This window comes from Protomyctophum parallelum (assembly GCF_964188405.1).
Source record: "Protomyctophum parallelum genome assembly, chromosome: 12".
NCBI classification, from domain to species: Eukaryota; Metazoa; Chordata; class Actinopteri; order Myctophiformes; family Myctophidae; genus Protomyctophum; species Protomyctophum parallelum.
The window spans coordinates 20,885,315-20,907,619 of NC_139712.1; the positions used below are offsets into that span (position 1 = coordinate 20,885,315).

At 43.9% G+C, this 22,305-nt stretch overlaps 1 protein-coding gene across 2 annotated transcripts; it reads left to right on the forward strand.

The window, feature by feature from the left end:
* Positions 1-10,010: 10,010 nt before the first annotated feature.
* Positions 10,011-21,054, forward strand: LOC310867829 (holocytochrome c-type synthase-like). Of its 2 annotated transcripts, none has more exons than XM_083777976.1 (9): positions 10,011-10,135; positions 11,104-11,225; positions 11,846-11,893; positions 12,068-12,115; positions 13,057-13,202; positions 13,712-13,860; positions 14,224-14,343; positions 15,339-15,425; positions 18,586-21,054. In XM_083777976.1, exons 2-9 carry the CDS (start codon positions 11,117-11,119, stop codon positions 18,782-18,784), a joined length of 906 nt encoding a protein of 301 aa, XP_083634102.1. In that variant the 5' UTR covers positions 10,011-10,135; positions 11,104-11,116; the 3' UTR covers positions 18,785-21,054. The 2 variants fall into 2 exon arrangements, with proteins under 2 accessions (XP_083634102.1, XP_083634103.1); XM_083777977.1 differs by having other exon boundaries at positions 12,068-12,112.
* Positions 21,055-22,305: the final 1,251 nt, after the last annotated feature.

A 22,305-nucleotide genomic window follows, 5' to 3' on the forward strand; every position in this document is an offset into this window, starting at 1 on the left:
TGATTACCCATTCTGGATGGGAACCCTTTTTGGTGTTTTAACTAAGCATTATGTTATACTTTAGCTATTGAAAAATAGCAGATCTACAAGCTCATAGCGAGCTTGTAGGACTGCTATTTTTGAAAAATCGTAAAAATGCGGCACAAATCTTTGAATATATATTCTTTCAGAGCGAACGTTTTTTTTAATTTCGACATCAGGCCTAAATGGGTTCAACCTCTGCTACTTTGCTAATGAGTTCTCATATGATATTTCAGAAGTCCACTTTGAGTGAAGTTTTTGCTACAAACTGCACAACTAAAGGGCTTTTCCCCTGTGTGAATCCTCATGTGTTTTTTCAGATCACTCATTCGACCACAACCTTTGCTACAAATTGTGCACCTAAAGGGTTTTTCACTTGTATGTGTAATCATGTGCCCTTTAAGATTGCTAGCACGAGCAAAGTTTTTGCTACAAACTGTGCAACTAAAGGGTTTTTCACTTGTATGCGTAAACATGTGTGATTTCACATAGTCAGCACGTGCAAAGCTTTTGCCACAAACTGTACAATAAAAGGGCCTTTCCCCTGTATGAATCATCATGTGAATTGTCAGAAGATTCATTTTACCAAAGCCTTTGCCACACTCTGTACAACTAAAGGGATTCTCCCCTGTATGAGTCCGCAAGTGTTGGTTCAGACTTCCACGAACAGTAAAGTGTTTGGCACAAAATGTACAACTAAAGGGCTTTTCCCCTGTATGAACCCTCATGTGTTGTTTTAGAGAAGCTGACTGACGAAAGCCTCTGCCACACTGTGTACAACTAAAGGGCTTTTCCCCTGTGTGAATCCTCATGTGTTGTTTTAGAGCAGTTGACTGACCAAAACCGCTGCCACACTCTGCACAACTAAAGGGCCTTTCCTCTGCATGATTTAGCATGTGTGTTTTCAGATTATGCTTATGAGCAAATATTTTACTACAAACTGAACAACTAAAAGGCTTTTCCCCTGTATGAATCATCATGTGAAGTTTCAGAGTGAGTTTTAGTTTAAAGCCTTTTCCACAGTCTGTACAACTAAAGGGCCTTTCCCCTGTGTGAATCCTCATGTGACTTTTCAAAGGACGCATTTTACCAAAGCCTTTGCCACACTCTGTACAACTAAAGTATTTTGTAACTGACTCTGTACATTTAGTGCCTTTGGTCCCTGTGGATAGAGTTTGTTTCGGTAATGTCAGGCCCTGGGAGAGCTTATTGCTCAAAGACAACCTTTGTCTTATATTTTGTGTTCTATGTGATTTCAGTGTGTTTAAATCCGACTGCCCTTCCCTGGTCTCCCACTCATCACTGTCTTCAGTGATGTCAGGTTCAGAACAGTGTGAAGAGAGGAGCTGGTCATTACTAGCTGGTCGTGATGTTCCACAGTCCTGTACATCGGCTTGTGCGGTCATGTGTTCAGTTGAGGTACTGGCTAGAGGCTCTCTTTCTCTGTTTTCATCATCATCTTCACTTTTCATTGCTAGTAATGTGGTTGACCCATCAACCTCATCTGGCCTTTGAACTAGGTCCTCCTGTTCCACTTTCATCTCTGGAGGCTCTGGATCCTCTTTCTTACACACAGTGAACTGCAGGATGTCTAGAAGGGGAAAAATACCATGACAGAAATTGTTATCAGTGGAAAAGAAATGTGAAACATATTTGAAATGGTATACATAAGGCAAACTGTACATGGCACTAAACGACACCTGTCATAAACGACAGACATCGGTCGTTTCTGTCATCGCACTCACGCAGTCATCCTTTCAATTTTGTTGTGGTATTAATAGATCAGGGTTTGGGGGGAATCGTATGCTAGTAAATGAGCCAATGAGCTGCTGAGCATCATTCGGGTGGTAAGGGGAGGACGATTACTGTGGGAACAAAAAGTTCCATAACACCCCAGCCCTAATGGGATCCGTTCGTAATTTCCGACGCCGCATTAGTCTGACAACGAGGCTTAAAGAATACAAGAACCGCCGCACCGAGCGATCGGCGTGAGGTCACCAGAAACAAAGAGGGCGAGATGGATTATGGGCGGCGTCGTTACCGTCAGACCAACACACCATCAGAATAATGACACTGACTGTTTCCCCATCAAGCCCAACACACACAGTCTGCGAACGCCGCGAGTCAAAACAGCCACCTCCGTTATTTTCAATGAACCTATCCCACACCGGCAGCGTCCGACGCGCGTTCACGCCTCGCCTGACACTCTGATGCGCCACTGTTCTATTTTCCAGGCGTTGACGCGCGGCAACGCCTGTGCCGCGTCGCTGCGCACCCGGTGTGTGTTGGGCTTACGTCCCACCCAGCAGCCTTCATATCATAGAGCGGAGCCCATAAGAATATGGCTACTTATGGTCTCACGCTATTTGTGTGAAAATACCGTAGAAATGAATGAAATGTTAATAAAATGATAGCTCAGGGCAGAAAAAGGTAAAGAAAACAAGCATGAAACTTACTGAACTCCAGGTGGTTTTCAGGTTCCTGTTTAATAGAAAAGGTCCTGGTTGGTGCTGGAGAACTCATGTGCAGCTGCAGGCTGGACTCCATAGACTGGTCTGGAATGAAGGAATTAAAAGTGTACTTTTCAAATCAAAACGATTGCAGATTCAATTCCGATTCTTGGGGTCACGGTTCGATTAAAAAGGAAGGACTCTAAATAAGGACAAGAGTTTTATTAGTTTATTACGTGACACAAATAACTCATCTCGTGCTGTCCCATTCATTGTATACCAGACCAGCCCTTGCTGCCTCTCACCCTCAGCTGACAACTTCACCACTTTTCAACCTATCTTCATAAAATAGGTCCTCTAGCCTGACACTCAGCCTGAATTTTCATTTCGTTTCACTCCATTATTCAGTCTGAAAGCCCTCCCTACTACAACCGTTTCTGGGATGGGCGTTGCCAAAGAGGCAGTCTTCGGTGATTGGTTCATACCAACCAATCAGAATAGTAGGAAAGCAGATGAAGTTGTTGTCAATCATGAGGCTATGGCTAACCCATTTGCTAACCAAACAAACACAGCCAACGAGCGCTAAACAAAAGCGGTAAAATATGTCGGATGATGATGTTTATAAAACCTCTCGTGTCTTCAAAGAAACTATTTATCATACGTCGATTTAATAGCCAGATTGATACGGTGGTGAGTTACCGCAGTGGGGGCAGCCATGTTTGTTTGTGTCTAGACGGCACTGTTGTTTGACGTCATCGAGTTGAAACGACGCTGATTCGTCGGTTGGATTTCCAACCGAGTCTGAGACCTCCTTCGGGAGCGTCACCAGACCCTAAATCGCCTGAACATAATTTTTTAATGTGGCTAGCGATTCAGGGGCTGTTGCCAGGCTATAGGTCCTCACTAATCATGATAAAATGGTGCTTTCTACTCTGTCTGTGTCTCATAGGAGGGCTGTGGGCAGTTCAGAAACCGTCTTCCAGTGACATCATCGATGGGGAATACAAGCTAATAGAAACTGCAGGCTTTCTAGTCCTGAAAAGTTGCAATGCGAAAATGGAAGCCATCGTTCTCACGATAATGAAAATCTAAATATTTTTGTAAAAAAATCTGCCTAACGATGATGTCACTGGAAGTCGGTTTCTAAATTGCCCACAGCCGTCCTATGAGACACAGACTGAGTAGAAAGAAATTGTGCTATTTTTTCATGATTATTAATGAGGACCTATTATATGAAGACAGGTTGAAAAGTGGTTAAGTGGTCCTTTAAGGTTCTGAGGATTTAGGGTGGACATTGGCAATGTCACACATTGAAATGCGTCAGTAATACTGACTCAAGTTCAAGTATACTGACTCTCCACCAAATTATAACGACATATGCATAACGCAAGTGTTACATTTAAATACTGACTCAAAAGATTGATGCATTTTTATTTATTTAGACAAGGCCTATTCATTTAGGGTAAATTATTTAAATGTGTTGCCGCTGTAAGGTCAGGACTGACCTGTGTCTTGGCCATGCTGTTGTTCTACTTTGTGTTTTAATAAAGGGCTCAACACCACATGTTATGTTGTATAATAATGCCATGCCACAATCAATAATTAGTAGTCTACTACACTAGATTTATTTGATAAAAACGATTAACTAAGTGTCTGTTAAGATCTCATCTCTTATCTGTGGAGTAGCACTAGTCAGTGTAAAACACAGGAAAAAATATATAGTTGCATATACCTATCCTGCTAATTACTACAGGTTTCAGCGTGTCATCAGGCAGTCCACATTTCTGGTCCATCTCTCGCTGTTCCTCTGACAATGTCGAATACCTTTTGGAAGCCATATCTTCCAACCTCTCCCTGTGGTGGTCTATATGGGGAAATCACAAAGTTATCATTCAGCAACCTCACATACACAATGCAGTACAAGTGTGTTCTTGAACAGCTACTGATTGTGCCATTAATAGGTCAAAAATCAGACCCGTCTGAGTGGTGCTGTACGGTACTTGTGCTGTACTGTACTGTAGGGGAGACGGGGGTAATGTGAGACACTGGGTAAACTGAGACACCCCCTTTAATACACCAGAAATGTATGCACAATTTCTCAGAATAATTATGGGAAACGTGGGAGAGACCCATATTTGCAAGGAAAACGGTGTGACACATTTTCTGAAATGTGATGTGATGAAGAAGCTGCCACAACCTAAACAGAGTGGAGGAACCACACGAAGAGAGCAACTCCTCACCTTTGGCAACCAGTGACCATTTGCAATAAAACTCTTTTCATTCAATATAATTCTTTGGCTTCATCATTCTCAATGAACCTCAAAATTATCACATAAATACATCCAAGTGCATTTCTTCAGTACTGATACTGGTTCGAGTTAGCTACCATTCTGCAGTGCAATAATACTGTCAATTACAGTGCAAATAGTTCCATAGTTGTGCCTTAATACTGCTACAAAACACAACCATAGTGCAGTATGAATATACATTCACATTTACTTTAGCTTTCAGCTATACTTCTATCAATAAACTGTCTTTGCAAAACGTACAGACATCATCACAAAAGGGAATAATAGAAAAAGGGGTGAGCATATTAAATACACTCCAAACACAATAACCTCCATAAATGCACTTTTACAATAAACCCAGTACTCCATAATAAACCATTAAGCACCCAAATACTTCGAAAATGTAAATAGAGTAGAAATCTAAAAGTAGTACAAATGCACATATCTGCTCTGCAGCTATTCAATGTAAAACCGAAAATTAGCTGTTCACAAATCCTTTCACACAATAATATATCTGTCAAGTAATCAGGTAACCAGCATTGATCATGTCGGGAGTAAATATAAACTAACATCTCTCTGTGTTCAAAACACGAGGCGGACGCCATTATGCAACAGTGGTTATGTAACAACAGGGCAACGACATTACATAACAGCATGATGCAACAACTCTTCAAAACCGCGGCATTTTCACCGTATTTAAACACACTCTAAAGCACTAAAATTCTTCCTCAAACGTCTCACAGTATCTCCACATAAGCACTCGATCCTCAAGGGATAAGTTAATATTGTTTTCACGTTGTACTAACCTGAAAAACAGAATGGATAGTCACAGAAATGAAGACACAGTCACAGAACTGTTCTCTTTCGTTCCTACTCCTAGTTTTCCTCTGAACTTGAACTTCTGAAGGGAAAGGGGGCGGTACTTTACCCTTAAGAAGAAACGTCAGGAAACATGTACAATTCTATAGAAAGGTTCCGCGTTCCTCATTCTAGTGAGCTACAGTGATATAGCACTGCCACTGATATCTTTTGGCTTAATTGTGACCATTTGAATAATAAAAATAATAAACGTACTGGACAATACTTTTAACCAAAATGAAAATAAAGAAAGACCAAAGAACCAAAGAAAATAAAAGCTATTTCACACTTTGTGAGAGTATCACACTTCCTTGACTCAAATAAACCAGAGTAAGGCCTAGCCCTAGAACATGACTGCCATGATGATTATCATGACAGTCATGCAGAAACTTCACCCTGTTTTTTTGCGCTCGCTGCATTTACAAGATTTCCGTATATATAAACATTCAGATTTCAAATATAAAGTACTCACAAAGTGTCCCACGGGTGTTAGTTAGTAGCAGCGCCAGCGATTAGAATTGCTGCGTCCCGCGTTGTTTAATAAAAAGCATTTTTGTCCGAGCTCCCCGGCTACTTTTTTCAAACGGGGTTCGTTTGGGAAATCCACAGTTGCACACCGGGAGCGCACTCGCCTATTAGTCTGTATTGGCAGGGCGGTCAGCGTACCTAAATCGAACACACTGAGTGCCACCCTCCTCCCGACCGATATGGGCGCGTAGTTGAAAGCCAATGGCAAAATAACACCTCGGATAAAAATGCTTTTTATTAAACAACGCGGGATGCAGAAATTCTAATCGCTGGAGCTGCAACTAACTAACACCCGTGGGACAAATTGTGAGTACTTTATATTTGAAATCTGAATGTTTATATATACGGAAATCTTGTAAATGCAGCGAGCGCAAAAAACAGGGTGAAGTTTCTTCATGACTCTCGTATGAATACGAGAGTCATGAACCATGGCTAAGTAAGGCCAAGTGTGGACACTGGACAAGGATGGACACATGCACACCGAACAGTCTGGTGAGACGTAGGAGAACCCTAGGCAGGAGGCAAGACCTCTAGGCCTTGGATAAAGGTGCTATATATTACCATTTATAATTTCCATTGTTAGGAAACATCCCAAATTAATAGGAAATGTGTACATTTTACTGATATAGAATTAATTTTAGCTCGCCTAGAGGGGAGCAAATGTAAAGTGTCTCACATTACCCCCATCTCCCCTACTGTACTGTACTGTACTGTACTGTACTGTACTGTACTGTACTGTACTGTACTGTACTGTACTGTACTGTACTGTACTGTAGGCTACTGTACTGTACAAGCCCTCCTCCCTGTCCTGTGTGTGTCTGGCTGTGCGTTAGGCTGTTCAACAGTGACACTTGGTGGTAAACAAACGCTATAACGCTATTTTCGTGCTGGACACAGGGACAGACCAATCCATAGCCATATAGTCTATACCTAAGCGGCTCTGGGACAGACCCAGCCACACACACAGCTGTCTATAGGCAGTGTTGGGGAGTATTAAGCTACATGTAGCTGAGCTACGTAGCTGAGCTACATTTTGCTGTAGCTTGTGGTATTTTAGCTACATTCATATTTGTGTACCTCGTCAAGTAGCTCAGCTACCTTTTGGGTCATTTTTTGTAGCTTAGCTACTCAAGTTACAAGCTACAATTTTGGGCAATAACATGAAAGAAATATATTAATTTTGACCATTGGTTGCTGTGTTAATTCTTGTACTAGAACCCCCTTTGAAAAATCAAGGACTGTTCCTTTTTCTGATTGCTTTGAGGGCATATCAGCACTTGACAGCTGCCTCTAATTGGCCTCTGATTGGCCCTGGTATCACAGGGTGGGAGGGGTCTCCCAGGGGGGAGCAGGGGTCTCCTAGAGGGGAGGAGGGGTCTCCCAGAGGGGAGCAGGGGGAGGAGGGGTCTCCCAGAGGGGAGCAGGGTGGGGGGGTCTCCCAGAGGGGAGCAGGGGGAGGAGGGGTCTCCCAGAGGGGAGCAGGGGGAGGAGGGGTCTCCCAGAGGGGAGCAGGGGGAGGAGGGGTCTCCCAGAGGGGAGCAGGGTGGGGGGGTCTCCCAGAGGGGAGCAGGGTGGGGGGGTCTCCCAGAGGGGAGCAGGGGGAGGAGGGGTCTCCCAGAGGGGAGCAGGGGGAGGAGGGGTCTCCCAGAGGGGAGCAGGGGGAGGAGGGGTCTCCCAGAGGGGAGCAGGGGGAGGAGGGGTCTCCCAGAGGGGAGCAGGGGTCTCCCAGAGGGGAGCAGGGTGGGGGGGTCTCCCAGAGGGGAGCAGGGTGGGGGGGTCTCCCAGAGGGGAGCAGGGGGAGGAGGGGTCTCCCAGAGGGGAGCAGGGTGGGGGGGTCTCCCAGAGGGGAGCAGGGTGGGGGGGTCTCCCAGAGGGGAGCAGGGGGTGGGGGGGTCTCCCAGAGGGGAGCAGGGTGGGGGGTCTCCCAGAGGGGAGCAGGGGGAGGAGGGGTCTCCCAGAGGGGAGCAGGGTGGGGGGGTCTCCCAGAGGGGAGCAGGGGGAGGAGGGGTCTCCCAGAGGGGAGCAGGGTGGGGGGTCTCCCAGAGGGGAGCAGGGGGAGGAGGGGTCTCCCAGAGGGGAGCAGGGGGAGGAGGGGTCTCCCAGAGGGGAGCAGGGGTCTCCCAGAGGGGAGCAGGGTGGGGGGGTCTCCCAGAGGGGAGCAGGGTGGGGGGGTCTCCCAGAGGGGAGCAGGGGGAGGAGGGGTCTCCCAGAGGGGAGCAGGGTGGGGGGGTCTCCCAGAGGGGAGCAGGGGGAGGAGGGGTCTCCCAGAGGGGAGCAGGGTGGGGGGGTCTCCCAGAGGGGAGCAGGGGGTGGGGGGGTCTCCCAGAGGGGAGCAGGGTGGGGGGTCTCCCAGAGGGGAGCAGGGGGAGGAGGGGTCTCCCAGAGGGGAGCAGGGTGGGGGGGTCTCCCAGAGGGGAGCAGGGGGAGGAGGGGTCTCCCAGAGGGGAGCAGGGTGGGGGGGTCTCCCAGAGGGGAGGAGGGGTCTCCCAGAGGGGAGGAGGGGTCTCCCAGAGGGGAGGAGGGGTCTCCCGCATGTCTCAATTTAACGCTGAAAAATAAAAAGTAGCTGAGCTACTTTGAGCTACTTTTTCCATGTAGCTGTAGCTTTACAAGCTACATCTCTCCAGGGGTAGCTATGTAGCTTGATCAAGCTACTGCCATGGTGAGCTACTTGTAGCTTTACAAGCTACGCTTTCAAAGTAACTTGCCCAACACTGTCTATAGGTAAGGTAGGACCGTAGGAGTGGTTGCACCACTAAAAAATAGATCCTCCAGACAGACAGGTTATCACAGTAGATGGGGCAAGCATTTGCCCACACACATTTGACTTGCAAGTTGCACTCACCAAACAATGCGTGTGCAACTGTGCATGGTGTCACTGGTGTGTGTGTTAGGATTGTATGTGGAATAAAGCAGCGGCTTCGACTCAGTTGGTTACTCCCTTGGTAAACAAACAGTTTCCTAGGCCTAGGAATGCTACGTTACACCCCTGGACTGGACTATTTAAACAGACTCTTCAGTTTGGTCAAAAAGATACCCGTGGCCGTGGAACTAATACTATGGGCTGTATTTTGCGTGTCTTAAGTACCAGGTCTTATTCCCTAACTTGAGTAAACTAAAGACCTGGAGGCGTGATCAATGCTCTTTGGCCACTCAGAATAGCCAAATGGCATTGATCACGCCTCCAGGTCTTTAGTTTACTCAAGTTAGGGAATAAGACCTGGTACTTAAGACACGCAAAATACAGCCCATATGTCTCCACCCGCTTGGCTTCCTCCACTGTTTGGTATGGGATAATGAGAACCATGCGTCACTGGACGTTAGTGACGTAATTTAACAGTGTTGTCGTCCTGGTTGTCGTGCGTGCCGACGTACAAAGTGAGCGACGGATCTGTTTCAGTGTTGCCATGTCCGCGTATTATAATCAACTTTGGGCTAGTTTTTCTGTAAAGTTGCTTGTAAATATTGTAGTTGGTTGCGGGTTGCGGTTTCCTAATGTTGTTTAAACAGTGGTTTGATTTTCAAGACAACAGGACAGGACCCCCAAATTAATATAATTATTTGTCTGCGGACCCCATCTGAAAATGTGAATATCATGCCAGGGACACCCGAGATTCGCGATGTTATTTAAAAAAAGAATATTCCACATTTTACAAAATGTCTTTATTTTTTTATTTTTTTAAATTGCAGATCTATTGCTCACATCGCGACGCGTTGTGACCTTGTAGATCTGCTATTTGCACATAACATGTACATGTTTAAAGGGGGAAGTGCTCGCTTCTTTTTCGGGCTTTTTTTCCCTCTCATATAGACCGGGTTGCTTGTTTCTCTCACGCAATCTGGCAACACTGATGTGTTTAATACTAAACGAACGAGGCTACATATCGCTCCGTTGTGTTGCGTTCGCACGCGCACGTTGACATTCAGACATTTGGCAGCAGCGAGCTGAAGACAGTAGCCTACACAGGAGGATCTTTCTCTCGACAACAGGTGTGTTCGGCGTGTCCTTGTCATAAACACAAACGGCACAGTTTGTGTGACCAAGAACTGCGTCTTTTGGTCGCGATCTGTCGCCGGGGCGAAGTGTTACATTTGTCCTTGTTGGCTAAACTCAAGGTGTTTTAGCCTTAGAGGTTTTAGCCCACTAGGCTAAAAGGGGACAGATCAACGTTGTTTTGCTTGTAGATCCGTTTTGTTTTATTAGTCTGGACTGACACAACACCATATAGCTGATATAGGATACCTGTAATCAGTTACTGTTTCATTGTTTATTATAACTGTATAATAGCTGTTCATTAGCTGCAAAGCAACTTGGATGCTATGATGCTTAATGGCATCTATGTGGCTTGCTACTGTAGCTGTTCATTATATTCCAAAGTAGTATTGATGGGCTGTGCATAATTATTCAGTTTAATATGAATATACTGATTAAAATTAGTATATGAGTAGACCTACACTGCAGCAGTGTGTACAACTGTACACTACAGTCACAGACACATACTTACTACTAGTAGACCACGCTGGAAACGAGCCATAGTGCTCCCTTTTAGCATCCTTATATGAATCTGAACCTCTTATATAAATCTGTAGCTTTTTCCCCATGCAAACTGTTAAAGTATTCAATCAGTCAATCAATCATGATCATTGGACTGTTCATATACTCATTCTAGAGAGGGAGAGAGAGATGCGATTTTTTTCAATCAGGAGAAGATGACTCCTACAGCATAAACAAGTTAAATTAAAATGTAAGGAACTGTAAGTTGGTAACACTATACAATTGACACTGACTATAGTCTCTCTTCATCGGATGAAATTGGTAAGATGATAAGTGTGTGTCAAGAATTTGTAACACCCTTAACGACCAAATCAAATTAGTAAATATATTTTTTTTAAATAGCTGATTGTGATGTGCAATGTATAGTTCAGTGGTTGTGTTTTTTCTGTTGCTCTGCACACAGGACTGTGGGCAGGATGGGAGCCTCGTTTTCCACCCCTGTTCCTCCATCCGTCAACGCTGAGGCAGTGGCATTCGCGCCACCACAGGGCTGTCCCATGCACCACGATCCACAGCCCGTCAGAGGTGGGTTGTACGTGTTTATACCTCCCTTTAGAAAGCGACCACACGAGCAGTCCCTACTTTCTTGTAGAAATCAATCAGTGAAATTGTTAGCTTAAGGGGTTGCACGCACTCACCAACTCTAACCATGCAATTTACAATTTAGGCATTTAGCAGAAGCTCTTAATCCAGCGTTATTTACAGTAAGTAAAAACTATACACATGGTAATTGTCATTGGGGATCATAATCAAGTTAAGTACCTAACATCGGTCTAACAGTACAATTAAACTGAGTATACACTATAGAGTGCATTTGCGCTGTTCTAAAATCCATGGCTATGGTAAACCACGGCCTCGCGTGGCTTTGGTTTATTTTACGGGTCCCGGACAGTTGCATTGTAATCTCATACAGGGCGAAAACACGGACATAACGCTATAGATGGTCAGACCCGTTATTAATTTAATTAGTTACACACTAATGTCAGCCAGCCTTGTTTGTTTTTACCCTACTACTGACCCTGTACAGTGTACACACTGACCCTGTACAGGACAAGTGTGGCTGAAAACCATTCATGTCACGATGGCATTTTATTTGTGGATTCTACTGTTGTGTTTGTCACCTCATCCTGTCTCTCTCTCTATAGTGTCTCCTCCGTCAGAGTGTCCCATGCACCAAGCCCAGCCTGTAACGGGTAATAATACAATTATACTAAATACAATTTATATAGCACTTTTCTAGGTACTCAAAGTCAATTAGCTAAAATGGTTAAAAACTGTAAAAGAAAGGTAGACAAAGGTGAGTGCGTGTGTGTGTTTGTGTGTGTTCTTCTGGTCAAGCCACATCAACGTGTCTCTCTCTCCTTCAGTGTCTCCGCCATCAGACTGTCCGATGCACCAAACACAGCCAGTAAGTGGTAAGTGTGAGATACCTGTTGTCAACAACAAACAGTGCCATTTTCTCACTCAGAAATCTTATACACATCCACACACGCCGACAGCAAATGTAATTCTTAATGAACCGTACAGGTGATGTAACAAGATCAAAATAAGTTGAGCATGTAAAAGAAAAGGACATTTGAAAGCAGGTGCTGCAATGAAGGTCTACAACACTAGGAGACACTCAAATGATTGGCTTAGGAATGCGACAAAAAATAATAGGCTTCATGCGGGACCGGGTGTGTAATGTTTTTTTTAGGGGGACTACTCTTTGATGTTCTCTATTAACAACACCTTGTTGTTGACACCTCTGCTTGACTGTTAAGTGACATCAAGGTGTGGATGGCTCTAAACTTTCTAAGACCCCCTTTCCACCGGTTGGTTCCCAGTGGGAACCGGTTCAGTTCTTTTTGGTTCTTAGTCCATGAGCCAGAGCTCCAAAATTGGTGGGAAAAGCTAGACCTATATTAAATTGTTTATAGGATCAATACAAGTAAATTAATACATGATAACACTTCCACAGTAGTAGCTTTTTCATTCGATCATTTTGCATATTTTCCTACATAATGCCTCATTTGCATATTTAAAATGTAAAATTTGTAATACAAATGGTCCTGGTATCGTTCCCACTGACCTAGGTTCCCTGCAGCCTTATGTGATTTTGAGCGGGTTATACTTTTCAGTGATGTGTCTCAGTTGTTTCACTGATGTTCTTGCTGTTGTTTTTCTGTGTTTTAGCTACAGTGCATTTGGTTTTTATTTATCCTGTAGAGCACTTTGTAAACCCTGAGTTTTGAAATGTGCTATATAAATAAAGTGGATTGGAAAGTGGATTGGATTAACGCATCCATGCATCCAACAATAGCAGGTGATCCTAAATATCTACTGTATAAAATGTGCGCTCTACTGTCTCTATCAGACGTTCCCACGCAGCAAACAGCACCACCACCACCACCAGCAGAAGCAGCAGCCCCGGCACATCAGGACAGGGCCTACGAGTTTGTGGGATGTCCGATGAAGGGTGCAGCGGCGAGCATGCAGAGCGACATCGACCCAACAAACATGGTACGCTTCACAGCACAGACATGTTTAGATCAATTCTACTGTCCGCCCTGAAACTGGGAGGTCGGGGTTTCAATCCCCGGGCGTGTCATACCAAAGACTGTAAAAATGGGACCCAATGCCTCCCTGCTTGGCACTCCGCATCAATGGGTTGGCTTGGGGGTCAAATCAACTAATCAAATGATTCCCGAGCGTGGCACGGCTGCAGCTCACCGCTCCTTGGCTGCGTCTCACCGCTCCAAGAGATGGGTCAAATGCGGAGAACAAATTTGTGTGACAAATGGTATGACTTTGTCTTAGTGAATGCTGGAGAAATTGTGACAATAATATGGAGTCAAAATTGAATTGAAGACATGGAGCAAAGGTCGTCGGAATCGGGACTTGAACCCGCGACACACTGTCTCCTATAGGTGCCCAGACCACGAGGCAGGCATATTCTTTACATTTTCACCCTCCTTGTCTGCCTGTGTCCAGATGCCTCCCTCCTAACCTCCTTGTCTGCCTGTGTCCAGATGCCTCCTCCTAATCAGGTGCCCGCTCCAGACCAGCCCTTCCCCCTGCCCGTCAACCGGCAGGAGTCCCAGATCCCCCGGCACGGTTCCAGCAGGAACTGGGTCTACCCGTCCGAGCAGATGTTCTGGAACGCCATGCTCCGGAAGGGGTCAGTGTTTCTCGTTAACCCATTTAGGCCTGACGTCGAAATAAAATAAAAAAGTATTCTGAAAGAATATATATTGAAAGACTTTTCACGATTTTTCAAAAACAGCAGACCTACAAACTCGTAGCGCGCCACTCGGTGGCGTGATATGAGCTTGTAGATCTTCTATTTTCCAATAGCTAAAGTATAACATACATCATGTAATGCTTAGTTAAAACACCAAAAGGGGTTCCCGCCCAGAATGGGTTTTAAAAGGGCGGGCGATGATGAGACTCGTCCAGTTTCTACCATGAAAAGGGTGTAGGATCAAATGGCAACACATGAGATGATGACTCATTCTCTCATGCTCTCCCCCGCACCATGCAGGTGGCGCTGGCGCGAGGACGACCTGGCTGCACATGACATGAGCAACATCATCAAGATCCACAACCAGAACAACGAGCAGGCCTGGCAGGAGATCCTGAAGTGGGAGGCTCTCCACGGACAGTGAGTCTTACTCCTACTGGTTGCTAATGCAGGGGTGGGCAACTTTGACGACTATTTCCACACTCACTCCAGAGGGCCACATGACATGTTTCTGTCGTAGCAAAAATAGCCGATCTACAAGCTCAAAATGTGTCGCACTTGTAGATCAGCTATTCTTTATTGAAATACTGAATTATTTTGTGTTATTTTTTTAAATTGGAATCGTGAAAAGTAAACTTTTTATATCATGTAAATGTAATTAGTTATAAATACATTTACATAATATAACTTTATGAACTAAATACAAATGCATTGGACATACAAAGACAATCACATTTTAACCCTTTTGGGCCTGACGTCGAAAAAAAAAAGTCTTATATATATATGAAATATATATTCAAATATTTGTACCGTATTGTCACGATTTCTTTAAAATAGCAGACCTACAAGCTCGTATGAGCTATGAGCTTGTAGATCTGCTATTTTTCAATAGCTAAAGTATAACATAATGATTAGTTAAAACACCAAAAGGGGTTCCCGTCTAGAATGGGTTAATACTAGTCTTACTAGTATTACATTTTAATACTAGCTACTATTAAGCTACATATACCGTATAGACTGAAGTAATTAAAGCGGGTCATGCTTGCGATGTTTGGAATTGTAACAGCTGAAATCAATAATTTGTCAGTATTCTGATAATAACCTGCATTAAGTCATAGTGGGGGCTGCATGTGGCCTCCGGGCCACCAGTTGCCCATGTATGTGCTAATGGGTTTATTCCAGATGACATGCAGATGAGGTTCTTATGTATACTGTGATCAAGACTAAAGTTATATAATCGTGGTTAGGTGTTTACATGACATTCTCCTGGCGTATTAATCCCTTAATCCGCAAGCACACGTGTTTCGTACCATGCGCAGATTACGCACACGCCAACGAGACCTGTTCATGCTGATTCATAATGTATTGTCAACGGTTAAAGTCTCTTGTTAACTTGGTTTGTGTGTCTCCCACAGGGAATGTCCATGTGGTCCCTCTCTCAAACGGTTTGGAGGTAAAGCTAAAGAGTTCTCTCCCAGGGCACGCATTCGCCACTGGATGGGGTGAGCTATTTGACACTTAATTGCTTTAAATGCACTGTGCACGTAACTAATGTTAGGTGATGGGGTCAGTGCAAGGTTAGCCCGGAACTCACCTATGCTTTTTATGGCATAGGCAGCTCCTGGCAGGATCCACTGGGAGAAACTATGCGCAGCTGCGTGACATGAGACTAATTACTTAGAGCGACAGACAGAGAGAGAGGAGTGTGTCAATTTAACAAAGGTGCAGACGATCAGAAATCAGCAGAGCGTGAGCAATGTTTGCGCTACTCTATGCCGAATTGAAGTGGACTGCCAGACTTTTCTTTTCTCCCTGGAAATAAAAACGTCTGGGTTTCCGAGGCTAGTGCAAGGTTAGCCTAAAGCCCCATTCACATTGCAGAAGCTAGCTTCTGCTTTAGCTTCGTGGTACCATGTTATCTCTATGCAGAGCAGCTTTTGCGTTTTGAAGCTTGGAATTAACAGCTTTTTTTTTGTTGCTTTTTTTTCTCCCCAAAACTTTACTTTCAAGCAGCTTTTAAAAGCTGAAGCTGTCCACTGCGATTCTCCGAATTAAAAAATAAACTTTTTAAATATGGGCTGTATATGAAATATGAATGGATATTTGGCAAGACTATAGCAGATTTTATCGATAGAAATGAAAGTTTATATGAGAAATTCTATCGATAGAAATGAAAGTTTATATGAGAAACAAGTTGTCGAAGCGGTGAAAACAGGTTGTGTTCCGTGTTCCCAGTGGATTGTCACTTTTTCTGGGTAGAATTGATCCTGCATTCACCCCGCCCGCCCCGGTTCTCATCGAAGCCATTGATGCGGACTACTGCCCAGTCCAGAACGCTATCCGTCGCTGATGCTGATTGTGGACTAAACAGTGCACACACACACGGTTGATAAATTAGCAGATATAGATAGATAGACAAACAATTAAACAATATAGTTCCAACCGGTGTCGGAGTTTCCCCCCAAACTTTCCCAGAGAAGAGGAGAGGAGAAGCCCGCTCTCAGCGCTCTCGTTGTGTGTGTGTGTGTGTGTGTGTGTGTGTGTGTGTGTCTGTGTCTGTCGGTAGCTGCAATGTAGACAGAGACCATAGCATATTTATCGATAGAAATGAAAGTTTATATGAGAAACAAGTTGTCGAAGCGGTGAAAACAGGTTGTGTTCCGTGTTTTTCCCCAAAACTTTCCCAGAGAAGAGGGGAGGAGAAGCCCGCTCTGTGGTCGTCGTGTGTGTGTGTGTGTGTGTGTGTGTGTCGGTAGCTGCATTGTATGAATGAATCGATAAACCAATCGCATATAGATAAGATTTATTTGAGGGAATCATTTCAATTGGTTTATTGTGTTCATGTAGGCCTATCGATGAACCTCATAGCAAAAGTTGAAAGACAGTAGATAGCCTATAGTTATAGATAGATAGAACACAATCCCTGTGCGTGTGTGTGTGTGTGTGTGTGTGTGTGTGCGTGTGTGTGTGTGTGTGTGTGTGTGTATGTGTGAGAGAGATATTGAGCACCGCGTGGAGGAGCCGTCACGGGGATCACTTGTGAGCCATGCAGTTCTCTCTCAGTGCCCTTGCAGTAATTACCCCCTCCCGGTTCCCACCGAGGTGAACTGAAACCCGTAGCTGACTCTGACCGTGGAATAAACACACACACGGTTTATAAATTAGCAGATATATATATATAGTCTATAGACAAAGAACTAAAGTTCCGAGTCCCCAGCACGTCGTGTGCACCGCGTGTGTGTGTGTGCGCGAGAGAGATCAATAATTAATAGCCTTTATATGATTATATCAGTTGTATGATATGCATGTGGACATCCCTGATCCGACCTGTCCTGTCCTGATTGTATTTCTACGGTATGCTCTTGCTAAATCAACATTAACATTACATACAGAGCGGCTATTTAAAAAAATGCCCGGAGGGTTTCGCTCGAGAGGGGGAGAGCGGAGTGGGGGGAAATGAGCACTGAAGACTGGGGAGGATTGAGATCCGGTCCGTTCGGTTATTTACAAACAAGTTTACCAAGATTATATTATTTATTCATCGATAAATAGGTTATGATGTAACTAAATATATAATTATTTCTCCTATACAGTCGCTATTTTACATTTTAGACTTTCAAATGCGCAATCTGCTAAAAAAAATGCCTGTGTGTTCTTCCTCGTCTCAAAGCCAGTCCAGGCAGGTTGAGTGACAAGTACCTTGTACACGCCCACTTTCTCAAAAAAAAAGCTGCGTGGAAATGAGTTTTGCTTTTTTATTATTTCCAAAACACTATCCGTTTAGGACTGATTACAAATAACTCATAAATGTAAATACGTTTTCGATGTAATGAGTCCCGGAATGCAGGGGTGGTCTTTTAGATGAGTCCCAGGGATGATGAGTCCCATTTTTACAATTTGCAGCATTTCACTCCCATTTCATTTCATATTGTTACGTTATAATGTGGTTATAGTCATGTAGAAAACAGAAGAATAAATTATTATTATTAGTCTCTTTTTTTTTAGGGGTGCCTATGTTTAATGTTTGGTTTAATGTTTGTTTTTAGTTAAACAAACATTACAAACACCATTGACAATGAAGGGAAATTTACGTCACCTTGTCCCTAACACAAACATTAAATGCCATTAACAATAAAGAGTTTAATGTTTGTTTTGTCCATGTTTGTTTTACATCACCATTACATCACCTAATCATAGCAACATGAGTTAGACTAATAATATATCACACACATGTGATTTAAAAAAAAGAAACACACAATTAAAGTGTATAAAGATGAGTTCCAGTGCTCTCCTAGTCTCCTCCTGTCCCCATGGATTTAAGTTCAGTCGCCACGATTCCATAGAAGTCAGCAGCATGCCACAAAAAGGCTATCTACAAGCTTACAACACGTGTTGTAAGCTTGTAGATAGCCTATTTTTGATTATTAGTTATTTCAGTCCTCCAGAAAACCCTAATGATCTCTGATATTTCGTAAACTCAATCGTTAACGCCTCCCTCAATCTGCAATTTCTTTGACTGGTTAGCTGTATGGTTACCAAAACACACGGCGCTAGTGTGTGGCGGCGCCTTTCAACGTCGTTTATATATATATATATATATATATATATATATATAATAATTTATTTTCTTTAATCCATGTGTCCCTCTGCCTCCTCCCTCAGCTATGAGCTGCCGTTCGATCGGCACGACTGGATCGTGGACCGCTGCGGGAAGGAGGTGCGCTACGTCATTGACTACTACGACGGCGAGATCAACAAGGACACGTACGAGTTCTCCATACTGGACGTCCGTCCTGCCTTTGACTCCCTGGGCGCGGTCTGGGACCGCGCAAAGGTGGCCTGGTGGCGTTGGAATTCCTAAAAAAGAAAAGATAATACTTTGTCACTCCCTCTTCTCATTCGTCGGGAAGTGACGTGTTGTGAGCTTGTAGGTCTGTCGTTTTCGGAAACATGCCCAAACTACGAACGAACACCATGTGGAAAGCACTTGATTTGTACTTCTTCGTGCAAGGACCATTTTCACATTTGAAACCAGTGAAGCAAGTCAAGAACACGCTACATCAAAGAAACGGGCTGTACCGAGCTTCACCATTTTTAATCTGCTAATATGATTTCAAATTAAAAAAGAAAAAATATATATATATTTTTAGGCATGTCGTGCAGCTTCATGGAATTGTATGTTCTCCCAGTCCCAACTGCATTGGCCCCTGTGATAGACCAAGTGGAACCCATAGGATTCTTAATAGAATTATAGCAGAATTCCCTGGGTGCATTTGTCCTTGCAGGCTGGTTAGGGCGTTTGGTACGCATTACGCACCCCCATACTTCTGAGAGTTTACAAATGGAACCGAATGGACCCACTCACACAGTTAACGGAGCCACAAGGGTCCATTTGGTTCTTGACCATCGGTCATATCGCTGGTGACCCCCTCTAGGATCCCTGGGGGTCCCCGGGCCCCACTTTGAGAACCGCTGGTGTACATGCAAGTGTTTGTACTGATTCCGATTCTGGTCACACCCACCTTATTTAGGCCATACCATGGTCTGAGAAGCGGAAATGGAGTCGTCGGTTTTTGGGGTTCAAGTGAAAATGTGCCTCAATTTCATGTGAATGTTTTCAAAGTTACACTTTGCTGTCTGGTAAGCTAGTTTCATATTGTTTATTGAGTAGAAGTGGGTTTGACCAAAGGGCCGTGTTGTCAGTGGGGTATAGTTATATTTTGGGTATAGTTTTATTTTTTTAACAAAAGGAAGGGGAAAAAATTGTCTCAGCTCTGATATTGTAAGCAATCAGAATCCTTCCCTCCCCCCTCCCGGTTTGTGTGTGTGTGGTGTTGAATGCTGAGGGGTGATTTTGTATCCAGGGTTTAGGGTTTGCTATAATCTAATCTTCACAGCGACGGTGTCAAGCACCAAAAACTCAGTTCACACTTCACAAGCTGTCGTCTTCTGAGACACGTCTTGTGACATGCTGTGAACTTGCAGGTCAGGCTGTTATCATAGTGAGACACCGTCATACAATGAAGTATAAATTAGGCTTCTGAAGTGAATGGTTTGGATTGGAGGATGGTTTAACCTGTCCCAGTATTGTAAAGTTGTCCTCCTCTCATACCGCATCGTAGGGCTGGCCAATAAATCCATATTATATTAACATCCATATGGCTCAGCCCTACTCGCTTGCTTATTGCTTGCTTCCAAGGGAATAGGCGCTCTAAAGAAAATGTGAATACATGTATTATTTACCCATTATTAGCTTGAGGATCGAAATGCATTTTTATCCTGGAGACGGCTGTCTCATTTTGACAATGTATCAATCACCATACTGTAATATTGCTGTATGCATTTGCACGTACTGTAGATACCGCATTGGCTTCTGCTGCGCATTGGAGCTGCCTCAACTTGGCTGCCACTCCCTCTTTCCCAGGTGTTTCTAAACCTAACCTCACAGAAATTATGCCTAAAATCTAGCTCTGGTCCATAGCTCTAATGCGGTCACATTTAGAGCTATGTTACTGTCGACTTCCGGGTCTCGCATAAATGCAGACCAGCGCAGTGGAGTAACTAAAATTATCATTTTTTTCCAAAACCCTGTCCACTTGGGCGAAACTCCTGGGAAAGAGTGACTAGCCGCACTAAACTAATGCATGCAGCATGTATGTAGCCCAATGTATGTCTAGTGAAGCAGGAGGTTTCTCAACCAATTTTCAAGAGCTTGGTTTGTTACAAATGTTAGACTTTCAGTTGCAGGATACTTGGTAATTTATTTGAAACAAAACGCCTTATCTTACATGTGTAGTACCAGACTCTGTACTGTCTGGCAGTAGAGTTAGGCCAAGTTGCCCCTACCAATATGGCAGCAACATTGCGATCCAGTCGCCAATGCAATGTCTACAGTATTATGTCTAGGGTATCGGTAGTAGCGATGTGGGCTAATATTTCTCTTAACATTGAGGTCCCGGTGGATGCTATTCTATTTATTGTTTGTGTGAGTGACTGACTGTAAATATGGGTGTCCCATATACTGTCCGCACAATGTAGTTCTCGATTTCACTAAAACGCTGAAGAATTATTTTGGACCCGTTTATAATATGAACCAGTCAAGCAATAAAGATGACTTTTTGACTGAAATAAGTCTGTCTGTCCCGTTTGTCTCTCTGGCACAATGTTTGGTCATAATCCGCCACAGATCTGTGACATCAGCCATGCACATATTCATGTGACACTCATGCACAACTTGAACTTCACTGCCTGCCCCTGGACATGCAAACAATGCACTCCCACATCGATCTCCACAGAAGGAGCCCCTGGGGAGTGGCATCCCCACATTAAAATGTTCGCACAAAAAGAGGAAAAAATACAACCACTTTGGTCAAGTAGTATCCCTGGGCCAGAATCAGCACTATTGTCAAGTACAGATACTCAAAAAGATTATTCAAGCAAATGGTCAGTGGTTCTGAATCTGAAGCATTGAGGTGAAACAATAGCACCACCTGTTGGTCCCAATGCGGCAGTGTTGCTGGCACACTGCTGTGCTGCAACAGTTATGCATCTGTGATCCCACATTGGCCTGGAACAAGACAACAAGTAACCATTGTTAAAGGAGAATTCCATACTAAAAGGCTTTCTTACCTTTCTTTGTAGTTGTTACGTCCCCATCAAAGAGGTCCAGGTGTTATTTTGTGCAAAAGCTCCTTATTGGCTATTTCCCCTACCATAAGCCCTAAATTAATTGCATTGAATTGAATGGGATGTATGGCGTGTTGTGCTAATTCGCTTATTTCCATCGCTCAAAATTATATATATTTTTTATATATCCTCTCTTCATAATGTAAATAATAACCCAAGCGTCACACTTTACTACTTATTTCGATGGAAATAAGCGAATTAGCACAACACCCCATACATCCCATTCAATTCGATGCAATTAATTTAGGGCTTATGGTAGGGGAAATAGCCAATAAGGAGCTTTTGCACAAAATAACACCTGGACCTCTTTGATGGGGACGTAACAACTACAAAGAAAGGTAAGGAAGCCTTTTAGTATGGAATTCTCCTTTAACAATTCTTGTTTGATGTGCATAGAACTGACATGTGCTGCGTGGAAATGTGACGCTTCACTGGTGCATTTTAGCACCTTTGCTTTAAATTCTCAGCGCTCTTGCGGTGGTAGTTGAGTTTATTTATTTATATATTTTTAACTTTCTCCCCACCATTTGGCGACGCCAATTATTCCACGATTTTGCAACCCAGTTTTTTCATCCAGTGCCAATTATCTAATGTAATCCTGGACGCTACATTTCCTCTGCCAACCTGGGGGGCAGTGGACTGACCTCATGCCTCCTTCTATGCATGAGGAGTCCAAGCTGCTTCTTTTCACCTGAC